Source organism: Nesoenas mayeri, assembly GCF_963082525.1.
Source record: "Nesoenas mayeri genome assembly, chromosome: 1".
In the NCBI taxonomy this organism is placed as follows: Eukaryota; Metazoa; Chordata; class Aves; order Columbiformes; family Columbidae; genus Nesoenas; species Nesoenas mayeri.
In genome coordinates this window covers 64,082,112-64,095,943 of record NC_137541.1, presented here as the reverse complement: position 1 = coordinate 64,095,943, position 13,832 = coordinate 64,082,112, and the positions used below count along the sequence as shown (strand labels likewise).

The 13,832-nt window shown below is 43.7% G+C and overlaps 1 protein-coding gene and 1 long non-coding RNA gene across 6 annotated transcripts in view; both read left to right on the top strand.

Moving 5' to 3' along the window:
- BCL2L13 (BCL2 like 13) overlaps positions 1-13,832 on the top strand; it is a 44,905-nt gene that overhangs the window by 26,458 nt on the left and 4,615 nt on the right. For 2 of the 5 annotated variants that reach the window (XM_080364090.1, XM_080364091.1), the window contains exon 7: positions 11,742-12,816. In XM_080364090.1, the coding sequence (XP_080220216.1) occupies positions 11,742-12,554 (813 nt within the window). In that variant the 3' untranslated portion in view covers positions 12,555-12,816. Of the gene's footprint in view, positions 1-6,106; positions 6,213-11,741; positions 12,817-13,832 lie in introns of those variants that run through there. The other 3 variants (XM_080364092.1, XM_080364093.1, XM_080364094.1) reach the window with 3 other exon arrangements.
- Positions 805-4,294, top strand: LOC308053246. Its single transcript, XR_013923627.1, has 3 exons — positions 805-814; positions 2,745-2,814; positions 3,725-4,294. It is a non-coding gene; the product is annotated as an uncharacterized lncRNA (long non-coding RNA).

The following is a 13,832-nucleotide window of genomic DNA, read 5'->3' as shown; positions in this document are numbered from 1 at the left end:
TTTAGATTTCAGGGTTTGAGAAGAATGCCAGATTTGAGTGGAATTAATCTGAGATTAGTCAAATGGCTCCAGCAAGCTGATTTATTCTAAAAAGAAAAGCTCTTTAGGAAAACCCAGTGATTAAAAACTGTTAGTAGGAAAAATCTCATTCAGACAACTTCTCATATTTCATGACTTTACCTGATTTTTTCTTTAGGAGTAGTTTGCTCTAGAATTTCTGCACATCTGTACCTATATCATTTCCCTTCCTGGATATCAGGGTTAGTAGTTTTCAAAGCCTTTGGGAGGGATTGTTTGTCTTTAATGGGCAGAAACACTAACAGCATGCAGCCCAATGACCTTAGGTCATTTGCAAAATGCACTCGCATTTCAAAGTCTTTTCATCACAGAGAAGGTCCTTACTTGCAGCTTTAAGACAGAGGGATGTTAGTGCTATTTTGCTTTTCTGCCTTTTTTTTTTCCCAACGTCAGAAAAGGCTGCCGTCTGTCCTCTAGCCCTGATTTGAGGCTTGCTATAAACATACTTAATACAGTGCAAAGCCTCTGCAAACAAGCAGCTTTCCAGCATGGCCTCCAAGGGAGGGGACTGTGCTTTGTGTTTGTGTGACTGTGCATGTATGTACAGATCTGGGTAGTCGGTGTTGAATGGGCTACGAGCTTGTCTGTATACATCCAGTCAGGCATAAAATCAGACTGACATAAGCAGTACAGCAAACAAGCCAGAGCTATTTTTGAAACAGCAGAAGAGGAGAGGAAAGAGACAAGGTGATGAAAATCCTTTCCAGCCAAATTAATGGAACTGCACTAACTCTTTGTGAGTTGCTCTGGGAATGGGATTGGGGACACACTGAGTTTGTGGCTTTACTTGGAGGAAAGCAGTATATGGTTTTATTGCCTTTTTATTTTTTCCTCTGTAATGAAAATGTAAATTTGTACTGAGTGACGTGCTTCTTGGTCTCTTCCGAATTTATGGGATGGTGTTCTGCAGATGGCAGTGCTGGGAGCTGGGCGTGGGGTGAGGGTGGGAGTGTGTGTGTGCGCGCGTGTTTCAGGGGAGAGCTGCCTGACAGGCTGTCAGCCATCAGGCAAGTGGTTTGCATTTTTTAAAGATAAGCATCTGCCACAGGGGCTCTGTGTGCCAGATCAAGTTGTCAGTAATACTTTGCTAGACCCTTGAGGGCAATGTATAAACCTGCAAGTCTGCAGCGAATTATGTTGCTGTGACAGTAAGAGGTTCGATTTTTGTGTTGTTCTGAAACGGTGTGCAGATAGGTCTTTCCTACAGCTGTTAAGAGTTTAATTGAAACTAAGATACCAGAACAGCTTGTCTGTTTTTTTCATGGGTCAGGAGCAGAGGAGAGCTTCACAGGAATCAGCTTTTCAGGGGCAGACCTGAAAAATTCTGTAGTGTCTCTGGTGCCATCTCATCCCTTGGTACCATGTAATTTGGGACCTTTTTTGATTTTTGGATTGAAGCCTACCTTTGCCAGGAGGGCAAAGGTAAGCAGTCAGCTGAGCCCTTCCTAGGCCCCACTGCAGATCTGTGGAGTCAGAATTTTGCAGAGCTGTGTCATCCGGTGGGACCACTTGCTGTGTCATGCTGTGCAGCCACGATGTGCAGCTGGAAGAGCTCCCAAGGTTCTGCATGTGTGCAAGACTTCAGGTTGTTTTGTGGGTGTGAGAGTCTGGTGGCTCCAGGAAAGCATCTGGTTGAGGATGGTGGACAACAGTTAACTAGAAGCAAAATTGCTAGCTCAAGGGAATAAAGCTTGATAAATTGGATAGCTATGCTGTAGATTTCAAGAAGTTGGCATGGCTTGTAAGGAATGGGAAATTTGGGATACAAGAGGCAGAGTCTCTGAGATGCGAAGTCGCTTTTTGATATTTCATCCCAGACTTGCAGAGATGTGGTGATGAAATGATTTGTTGAAACAATTAGTGTTCCCCTCCCATTCTTCCTTCAGGCACTACAATTGTAATTCAGCTAACTTTTCATGGTAGGGTGGGACTAGGTGGTTGAGTGATGGGAGAATGGTTGGCATATTTTTACATTAAAGTGCATCCAGTATTTTGATACTATGATTCTGGCCATTGCGTATATGCTATTCCCCTTCCCCTTGGTCTGTTTTACTGCTTTAGGGTTAAAGTCTTCCAAGTAGGAATGTCTGCAGTGCACTGCATATTGCGGTTGGATGCAGCTGGCAACATAAATGTGAATTAAGAGATAAAATGACTACTCTATCTGGTTTACAGTCTCTTAAATGTGCAGGTGGATGCAGGCTGAGTTTGGAAGACTGTAGGAAAGCAAGGAAACCTTGCTTTCTCCTGGGCAGCCTTCCCTCTTTCACTAATTTCAGTGACAGGTTTGTCTGCAGCTCTTACATTTACCGTGCTTAAGTTTTAGTATGATATCTCTTTCGGAGCAAAAAGCACGTTTGGTATTCCAGCTTCTCTAAATAAGCACGTGTGGAGACACACATTTCTTCTTTCTGACTCTGTTTTGAGCCCAAATGGTCACTCTAAGATCTTGTTCCCTTACCTTGAAATATAACCGCAAACCAATTCCCAGCTTGATTTAAGCAGTAGCTTCGTTCCTCTTTCCCAAAAGCAATGTTACAGCTCAACAAATAGCCATGCAGTGTACATGTTCTACCCTCCCCTTTTCTCTTCTTCCCTCCCTTCTCCTCCTCTCCCCTCCCTTCCCTTCTCGTACCTCCCCTCCTGTTTTGCTCTGACTTCTCCAGGGCTGAGTGCTGCTGCATCAGAAGCAATTCTTGGTCTCCTGGAAAAGTGCACAGTAAGGCCAGGCACTTGGTAAGGATGTTTTTCCTCTTCATTTCCCATCCCTCCTCCCCAATAATATATTTCTTCTCAAGCTCTGTGGATCCTGTTTTCCATGGTTAGATTTCATCAATGTTGAAATAGTCTGGGAATGTCTATCAGGAGGAAAAAGTATAAGATTACTTGGAAGCTAGCTGCTTTTTCTGTTTTCTCGGATTCACATTCATGTTACAAGCTCATCTGCTTTCTGTTTATTTGGAAGAGGTGAAATAAGTACATGCAATCGATGTTTATTGGTATTCAGTTAATTACCTTTCTTCCCTCGGTAAGAGGCTGGTATTCGTATTTGTGACCTGTAGCCGAAATTGTCACTGCCTTCCCAGGGTTCTTGTCTTAATGATGTTCAGATCTGGATTTGCATTTAACTAGTTATTTGCCCATGCTGAAGAGAGGAAGAACTAAATTTGCTTGAAATACACTTAATGTTTACAGTTTATCTCAGCCTTAGAAGAGCTGTTCTCTGTTTCCAGTATTTTGTCTTGGGCTTTTCTGCCAGTTTTGACATTTTCTTTGCTGCTGTATAATCTATATAGTAGAGTCTGTTAACAATCTGGAGGAGAAAAAGAGTAAAGAGACACTTGTCATCCTGGGGAAGCCACGCAGTCAGTTTGCGCTACTGGAGATTAAAATCTCCTCCTGCAGCAGTCCAGGTGTCTGCCTTGAGAATGACAATGCAGAAATAGAGGCACATGCTCCGCTGGAGGAGAGTTAAGTTTAATATGGTAGAGATGCATGAAAGGGCAATCAGAGAAGTCCTAGAAAGGAGTTTTCCTTTCAAAATAATTATACTTTATGCTTTTATCATGGACCACAGCAGTGAAACATCCACTTTTATTTGTATGTAACTTCTTTGGTACAGTAGTAGATTTTTTTTATCTTTTAGGCATTGTGGCTGAAAGAGAAGGAACTTAAATGGTCAAGGAGCAACTAGATCTCCTTTCTTTTTTCCCTTCCAACAACTTCAAATCAGTCTATCTGAAGCAGTGGTCTCTAAATAATTGAATTTACTTTAAACTGCTAACACTGAAACCTTCAAGGCATTGCTTTGGTGCTGGCTCGCTGCAGGTACTAGAGGTGATGTTAGAGGGCAAGGGAGGGAATAGGATCATTTCAGCAGGCTGATCCAGCCAAATCATTCCTTGAAGGGGATAAGAACAGTGGCTACAATATCGATGTGCTTTGATTTGTTTCACATAACTTGTTTTCCTTTTTTAATTTTATTTTTTCCTTAATAAAAAGTACAGTCTCATTTGTGGACTCTGCTCTGTTTTTCATAGCTCCACCTATCTCAACAGTTTCACCAAGATGAATACTACAATAAATGCCTGAGAGCTTTCTGTTACCTTTGTTGTTTTGTTGGGTTTTTTTAATGTACTGTTCTAGATCCGGGTGTTGCCAGCTGCCCCTTTTATAATCTGTTTCTCTGAAGGATTAGCAGGGTAGTGCTGTCAGGTCTGAAGAGGCACGGCACAGCGGGGCTGCAGACCGAGGCTCAGGGCGGACGGCAGTGAAGCTGCCCCGAGCCCAGCAGCTCTCTGCAGGCACAGCCTTTGCCTGTACAACTTCACCAGTACACGGCTGCTCCACTCTTATGGCTAGAAATCATGTGAAGAGCGCTTTCCAAGCTCTGGGGAAATCTGTTATTGCGGGAAATGTGCTTATTTCCCCAGAGGAAGATCTCTTGGGATCCCCAAACGCGGACCAGTTTGTCACTCCTTGTATTTTTTCAGACACAAGATTCTAATTGCAAATGCGTTTGATGGGTTCCTAGGACTCATATTGTGGCTACGACACTGTCAATGTGAGGAAAGTAATGATTGAACCTCATTCCTCTCTGTCATAAGTTATGTTACCAGATAAAGCCAGTACTTGCACATAAAAAACTTCGTAGCTGTGTTGTATGTTCTGAATTTTTTATCATGGTAATAATTGCTCTCCTGGAACATTTGCATTCTGCCAGCATTTCCTCAAGGTGTGCCTTGTCTTGGGGATTTTATTTGGGTCTGTTTAGTTTCAGGGTGGAAAAAAGAGCTCAGGGAACACAGATATTTTCCTGCAAGGTGATACTCTTCTCTGACCTCTGTACGGAATTTTTGCTTTTACTGGATAAAACCAAGATCTGGGGGGCATGGGTGGCTTGCTGCGCTGTATAGCTTTTCTGGGGGCTTTTTAACGTCTTTGGAGTTGAGTTTTGTATGAGTTGCCTATTTGCATCATTCCTTTTGTGAACAGACTTAACTGTAACCTGTCTGTTTATACTTCTTTAAGAGTTGAATCAGAGAGACCTGTCAGGCTTTTCAGAACACTTAAAACTAAACCAGACCCCAGAAGAATAACACACAGCGTCCACAGCAATTAGACATAGTCAAATTGCATTTATCTGGTGAGCTTACAGGTCTTCTCTAAGATGCAGTGAAGGTTCTGTCGGACACCTTACTGGTGATCTCTTTCTGTTAATTATCTAATAATGTCTCCTTTACAGATTCAGTATGTGCTATTGTTCCCATTATTCATATAGGAAAAAAAGTTACTTTTGGAATTTTGATTTGAGTATCTGTTTCCTCCAGAATCAGCTTTACATAAATCAGGCTGAAAGTATTATACTGGTAAATAAGAATATTCATTTTCTTATGTGTCCTTAAAGTTTTTGCTATTAAGCAAAAGTAACAACTATGGTTAGCATGTCAGCATGTTTGTATACAATTAATAACAGGCCTATTACAAAACTATGAAAAATAGCACAGTCATCATGAGAGTCAGTTTCCAAGTCTTTTTATTTTCGCTGTCTTTAAATCATAATTGAAACTCAGCAGGTGTTTTTAAGTAGCAGTTTCCTACTATATGTTAAAGGTTGGTAGTGTGTTGAATCTACTCCTGAGAGTGATTTTCAGCAAAGTTCAGATTACTGACACGTAGAGGACCACAGCTGTATCTAAACTGATGGGTTCTACTTATTGGAGGAACTTTCAGCTATTTTTTTCATTATTTTGTTACCAGTTTACAGTTGTTTAGTGTAGCTCACCCTGTAGCATAACAGCCATAATTGATCCTGAGGGCTAGTCTAACACATTTGTTAACAGTGTTTTTTGTCACTTGTCATATAGTCTTGTGGAAAATTTCTACCAGTCAAAGCCCATAGGTTGAGGACAGTGATTGACTTCCAGAGCTCCTTGTTGAGGTCTGCAAATGCCACCTTGACAGAATTGAGTTGGTTTTCTCTTCAAGACTGCATCACATGCTGTGAACCATCCTTGTTGTGTTCTAGCCAAGACGGGGAACCCTCCAGTTCTGCTTCTCATCATAACTTGTGCCAGCTTTTCTCTCAAGTGGCTGTGGTTGGGATCAGGAGTGGCTGCGTGCTGCGCTGAGGTACTTAGTCCTGCTTCTCTAGACATACATGACATGGTTCTGTAAGTATGCTGGATCAAGAAGAGCATTCCGTGTTTGCAAGTCTCTCATCTCAAATTTGAAAAAGAGGAACTCTGATTTTTCTGGTCTGGAGCAGTGGACTATCTGTTTACAATAAACAAAGCAGATAAAGGAATGCTTGCATGCATTCCGTATTTACCATCAAATCTAAAGAGTAGGGCTTATATAAGGCCTCGGGTTATTAAAAATCCTTCCACATGTTCTATCCTGGCCTGAATTAATCTGTCTGTGGGAGCTTTGCTTCTGGGTCACATCTGTAGATGAATCAAGAGACTTGTCCTAGATGTCATTCAGTTTTTACTGCAGCTGCTTTAAAAAAACCCAAACAAAACAACAAGAAACCAACAAACAAAAGACCTACAACCAACCAACCAAAACCACACAACAAACAAAACCCACACAAACCCCGCAAAACAAACAAATGAAAGCATAAACAAACACCACAACACAGAAGTGCAAACCTCAGCTGAATCAGCACAAAATCCTGGCTTTATCCTCTTGACTTTCTGAATTAACTCTTAATTGAGCTCAAGAAATATTAATCATGTGTTGTAAATAATGCCTACTACTGTCTGGCTTTTCAATTAAAACTTTATAAGCTTTTAATGAAGAAGTAGTGCAATAACCTGTTGGCATTCAGTGTGTTAGCTTTCCCCCAGTTTCCTCAACCTTGGGCGATTTGTCTCTTCAAGCTTGGAGAGTTGTGTCCCCAAGGCACTGACATGGAAGTTAAATTGTCTGTAAAGACAAAAAGGAACCAGCCAGGCTATATAAGGCTCTGATTTATAGGGAGCTAGCAATTGATAACTCTTTTGAGGTCAGTGCAATCTGCATGGGAAGAGGAACAATAAGATGCCTGGGCAGGGTGGGTGTGTAGTGTTGATACACACATTGATTAGGTATTTGAAATTTTGAGGATTGCCTATGCTCCCAGTGTTACCATCCCTTCATTTCCTTTCCCTCTCCAAAGCAGTTTATCCTGCACATGACCCTCAGCATATGCCCAGATCTTACCTGTATTGTGAGAAGAATTATCTCCAGTGAACATTCTCTAGCAAAGCATGTGGCCTTTAAAAAATGCCCTGATATGTGGGAATAACTAGAATAACTAGTGCCTGATCCTTGTATGTCAATGTTGCCCCCACATCTGTTTGTTAACTTGCTGAGGATCTAGCGTTACATCACACTGAGCTAAGATATTTTGCTGGGACTGGGCAGCTACCGGTCCATGTAGTAGCTGTGATGGTACTTTGTCTCTATTACTTGTTCATTTTTATCATGGTCAAATAATATATGGGTTCCCTCTAAAGACCAACTTTTATTTTCCTTATGAGAGGAGAGGGACAAGTTAAGATGGATTGATTTGGAACAGAGCAGAAGCTGAAGGAATATGTATTGAGGAATATCCGGGTGTCTTAAATCTCACCACAGTTCCTCTACCCGACTGTCCCCACCGACTGTTGGTGGCTCTCTCCTCCCTACCCTCCTCCCTACCGTGAGCTGCTGAGTCACTGCTCAAAGGCGCTTGGCTTTTGCCACTGCACAGCATACGACTTCAGGGGAATGTAGGCCGCCTTGAGTATGTCCCTAGTTGGTGCTTTTTTTAGTTCATTATCAAAAAGAAGCTTGCTACAATCACCAGCACTCACAAGCCCATAGAAGTGTGGCTTTGGAATATTTTGTATATGCTTGATGTTGAAGCAATCACAGCAGCAAACGTACACTGCCAGTGGTATGTTAAGAGCTGTTACCAGGTGTGTGTGTGTCCCTGCTCTTTTCACTAGTGACAGATCACATAGTCTGGCTTGTTGTGATGTGCTGCAGACAGGAAATAAATTCATTTTGACTTATGAAAGGGCAGAACTGAGCAGAGAGGAGGGTAGGATAGAGGTTCATGAGACTGTAGGTTTTACCCCCACTTATTTTGTTGTTTAATTGCTGTTCTAAGTCTGTATCACCTGTGGAAATAAAAAAATTTGCTGTGATAGTATTAGCTTATATTACAGTGACAATATTTCCTGCTGTTGCAGCCTCACCTGGAGCCCTGTGTGCAGTTCTGGGCACCATAAGATAAAAAGGATATACAGCTACTGGAGAGTGTCCAGAAGAGGGCTATGAAGTTGGTGAAGGGTTTGGAGGGGAAGCCGTATGATGAGCAGCTACACTCACTGGGTTTGTTCAGCCTGGAGAAGACTGAGGGGAGACCTCATGGCAGCTACAGCTTCCTCACAAGGGGAGGAGGAGGGACAGGCACTGATCTCTTCTCTCTGGTGACCAGTGACAGAACCTGAGGGAATGTCAGGAAGATGTGCCAGGGGAGGTTTAGGTTGGACATTAGGAAAAGGTTCTTCCCCCAGAGGGTGGTGGAGCACTGGAACAGGCTCCCCAGGGAGGTGTCACAGCTCCAAGCCTGACAGTGTTCAAGAAGAGACTGGACAAGCCCTCAGACACATGGTGTGAACTGTGGAGTTGTCATATGCAGGGACAGGAGTTGGACTCAGTGATCATGGTCGGTCCCTTCCAACTCAGGACATTCTATGATTCTGTGATACTTCATCAACATCCTGATGATCAAAGGAGCGAATGTACAATCTCAGAGTGCGTGGACAGCGGGCTGCCTCTCCATCCTCAGCATAGGGTGGTGGAAGGTCACCACAGGGACTGACTCCCTGCTGTGCAGCTCTCAAGCATGTGCTGGAACAGCACAGGTTGGCGCTGTGTGCGTGTGGAGTCCTGTCCTCATGTGCTGTGCTCAGTATTTGCCTACACTGCTCAGTATTTGATCTCTTTAGATCTGTTAACCTCTGTCTTAAGTTTGTTAGCTCTTTCTTTCCATTGCACACCCTTTGCAGTGCTGGTTGCTTCCGCCTGGGTCATGGAGCTCTGTTTTGTTTTGATGGCCTGAGCTGCATTTCAAAAAAAATTGAGTTCTTCTAGTGAAATGTGCCTTTCAAGAGGGTACTGGAGTCTTGAATTGTCAGTCACTGTTCACAGAGCAGAATTTGCTTTGTGTTTGTTGATATGTGTGTGTTGTTAGAACATTTTCACAAATGTAATGCTTTGTACATTTTTATTTCATCCTGAATCAAGACTTCGTGGTGATGCTTAAGTGATTAGTGAACAGCTTGATCACTTTTAATCCTTCCCCTGGGGAACTCTGTTTATCATTTCAGAGTTTCTGAACATGTTACCAAGCTGGATGATATTTCCCACGTCCAAGCAATTTAAAGGCATTTAGGAAGAAAAGTTCCTTTTGAAGTGTTCTATGATATTCCTTTGTTCATGCACAAATATCTCCCAAAATTCCACAGGCTGAGAAGATGAGATTTACATCCCACTCCAGACAAAATATATTACAAAATCCTACATTCCTACTGCTGTCCTGTACTACAGCCTGCACCATTGTGTAGAAATCTCCAGGAATGGGTCCATGAAATTTTGCGAAATGGCAAGGTGTTTTGGGGGACTGGAGAGAGAAACCTCACTCCCATACTCAACTCAGGCTCCACTGACCCTTTTTCACAAAGTTTATTGGTATGGTAATAATTTCTACAGTAGAAGTGTTACTGCTGTAAGTTGCACAGCTCTTTCAGGTGCCAGTTCCATGCTTTTGCCAGGGCTTCATTTGCTCGCGCTGCAGCTCCTGCCAGTGACCTGCAGTGTTTGTGCTGTCTCTCCTGTGCCTGCCAGCTTGCTTTGTGGGTTTTCAGTATTCGGGGTTTTTTTGTATGGCAGTGTGTGTGTTTTTATGGAGATCCTGCTCCCTTCTAGGGAAGTGAGGAGTTGCAGTGTGTCTGGTGTCTCTGTGGGGAGTTTGCCTACTCAGAAACCATGGACTTGCAGGACCTGAACTCCTTACAGATTAGGAATTAAGTGATACTTGGGAGTTACCAAAGCTGAAATGCATTTTCCTTTCCTTCTGCTCCCTGAGCAGGGCACTGCTATTGATGCGGCTCTTTTGGCATCAGTGCGAGCAGGTGCAGCTGCTGGCCCTGCTCCATCCCTGCTCGCACTTGCACACTGGGGTGGCTCAGTGGACCAGGCTGATGCTGATCAGGGTTCAGAACAACTCAGCAAAATAAAGACTCTGTTTGTTTTCAACTTGGATCAGTTCCTGACAGAGATAACTGTGTGGATCCATAAAAAGTTATGAAACAGCTGAGGAGGTGTCTTGCAGTCATCGTTGGGAGACTGGAGCAGAACCAGCCCCCACATTTGCAGGTGTTGGGAAGGGTTTAAAAAAGAGGGGGACAACTGCTTGAAGTGCTTGAGGAGAACTGTTGCATGTGGAAGGGAGAAGGAAGAAAGAGAACGAATAGGAATTACATTTTTTTTTTTCTTCATGTTATCATGGGACTGTACAGGAAAGCTTAGTGATTGAATGAGGAATTTGCACAGAAGGGACTCCTAGCACTGCAGTTCTTGACAAAATGTTCAAGTAATTTTCGTGAAGAGCAAGAAAGTAATTGAATCTTTGTTGATGGTTTCACAGACTTCTGTTGTATGGCATAACTTGGGGTTCCTCTCTGCCCCTATCTCTTGTTTTTGTGTTCTTGGTATCACACCCTTCTTAGGTTCTTTTCTGCACTTCATTTTTTTTCCTCTTTCCCCTGGAAGGAGGTCTCTTCTGTGTTACATACTTAGTAGTCCATGCATGACCAGGATCAACAACGCTATTCTTTCTGTAAGGAGAGAATCAGTCAGTATTTTACACCTGCAGTTTCTCCAACTGGAGCCCACTGTCAAATTTTTAGGGTGCCTACAGACTTTTCCTAGCTCAATAAAAGCAAGCCCTGACAGCACCTTTGCATGTCTGCGCTTATTTTTTTGTTTTAACTTGTGCGGCCAAAATTATGATGACATGTAAGAATACTTATATTCTTATATTACTTATATTAGAATATAATACTTATATTCTTACTCATGTAAGAATAACTGAACTCGTTTGTTGTAAAATACTAGAACTACTGTAGATGCCAGCTTGTTGGTACAGAGTAGAAGCACAGGCCTCATCACTGGAAAAGTGGTAAAATTAATGTAAGAGAAACACTCTTAGATGAAAACGGACAAGCAATATGGAGTACTTGCAGAGAATGGAGGAGTGGTGTTCAGCTGGGCTCATGTACCTGCATTTGCTTTCTTCTTCAGTTTGGTTTCAGACTTTGGTATCTTGTTCTCCGGTTAATAACGCCCACACGGTATGTTTTGGTGATGTACTTGATGATGCAGTAATGTCAGGGAAGGGAAGAGCTCCCAGCAGAGCTCTTACAAGTGGTTCTGTTCTCTGGAAATGCCAGCTGGGTTTTCTAATTTCTTATTCCAAAATGTAGGTCAGGCAGCTGCTGCTCCTGCAGAAGCCCTCTCGTCTTTCTTCCAGCCCCACCAAGTTTCCAGTGTCCTGTTCCTTCCTGTACGGGAGAAGTAATGCAGAAGCCATCACTCACGTGTTGTGTCCTCCTTTTCCTTCGTAGGGGACAGTCTTTACATTGGAATCTGAAGAGGAGGAGTACCCTGGGCTGATTGCAGAGGACAGTAATGACATCTACATCCTGACCAGCGACAACTCGGGACAGGTGAGCCCCCCAGAGTCCCCCACAGTGACCACGTCGTGGCAGTCGGAGAGCCTGCCCGTCTCCCTGTCAGCGAGCCAGAGCTGGCACACGGAGAGCCTGCCTGTCTCCCTGGGACCTGAGTCCTGGCAGCAAGTGGCCATGGATCCTGAAGAAGTCAAAAGCCTGGACAGCAACGGAGGAGGTGAAGAAAGGAGTGAGAACAACTCTTCCAACTCAGATATTGTTCATGTGGAGAAGGAAGAGATACCAGAGGGGATTGAGGAAGCAGCGGTGTCAGCTGTCGCTGTAGAGACCGTGCAGGCAGCATTTCCAGAAACCCCTGTGTCTTTACAGGAAGCAAAACCTCAAGCTGAAATTGCTTCTGTTGAAAAAGCACATCCCTCTGCACTTCTTCATACAAAACAGGAGGAAAAGGGAAAAGCGGCTGAAGAGCTTGTTGAACCTGAAATCCCCATATTAAGTAAACCTGTCCCAAAGTTGGCCCCATCAGAAGAAAAGGCTGCACCAGAACCTGAGAAAATACTGCTTCCAGGGGAAAAAAAAGTGGGGAAAGAGGCCCGTTTGGAAGAAATAGAAGAGAAATCCTCTGCTGCAGAGGAGAAGCCTATCTTATTGCCGGAGGGGAAATCTATATTGCTATACGGTGGGGCTGCTGCGGTAGCTATATTAGCTGTAGCAGTCGGAGTAGCGCTGGCGCTTAGAAAAAAGTAATGGAGGAGGAGGAGGAGATGGGAGGGAGAAGAGAGCAGGATCCCATTTTTGTAGTTGTGTTACCTAAAGGTTGAGCTGCCTGCTGTTTAATTGGACATTTGAGTAACTTAATGGTGATGGGGTGAGGTTGTTCAAGAAGCCTCCAGCTGTGGACAATCATGTTTTTAGTAGAACTGGGGCGGGGACTGGTTTTTCGTGATTAAAGTACAGGGGTATTTTTAAAAAAATAATAATAATAAATTCTGCAAATTTAAGAACTTAAGTGCAGGTGCTGAAGAAAGGGGTGCTTGTACTCTAGGAACTGGAATGGAGAATCCCCAGGGGAAGGGGAGAGCCAGCTGCTGCCAACCCCTGGAGTTTCTGGTGTCTCCGACTGACCGCCATTGCAGCTGTGCTGTCTTGTCACTCCCCGTCATGCCCCTAAGCCCTCCCTAACAAACAGTCCTGTAGCGAGCGGCTGGTCTCCCTTTTGTCTCAGCTTCCTCTCAGGTACAGCACTGCTCCTCCTAACCTCGCAGGTTCCTCTGAAGCCCCAGTGGGAGAGTGCTTATTCTTACCTCTTTCCTCACACTGGTTTTGGCCCCTAATATTTAACTGGAGCCCCATCCTGTAACGATGCTGCCTCTCTGTAGCTGTGCTATCTCTGAACATCCTGGTGTTCTTGGGGAAGAGGAGCAGGACAGCGCTTTGGCTGCCCAGGAGGGTGGGAGGGACACTGCTGTTTGCTGCTTTGAGAATCCATTTGCTCTGCTCCCGCCCAGCCCACTTTCCTGCCACAAATACCATGCTGGACACCGTACTGATCAGTACTCGTGACACCTGGGTAGATTCAGCAAAGATATGGAAAAACTAGGTGGAAGTGGGGCTGATGCCTCCTGTGCAATTCAAAAGTTAAGTGCTTGCTGTCCTGTATCACGCTGCACCCTCTATTGTCTTTCCCAGGTTAAGGACAGAGTATATTTGGTCTGAACTTGGTCTTGGCTGTGACAGAATCCCCGATACATAAAGCAATGGATTCTAGTAACTGAGCAAAGCAGCATTAAACATCTCCTCTATCTGCCTGTTCATGACCTGATGCGGAGTGTTGTTCAGTGCCATTTCTTTTGTGACTATGAATCTGCGATTAACTAAACTTACAGGTTCACAAATGATGAGAAGGTTACTTGGTCAAAAAGTCAATCCCTCTTCCTGCACTCGCAACGCTTTAAATGTGTGTGAAGAGAAGCCTTCTGAGTATCGCTGTATGCGTTAGTTCCATCAGATCCAACCATAAATGTT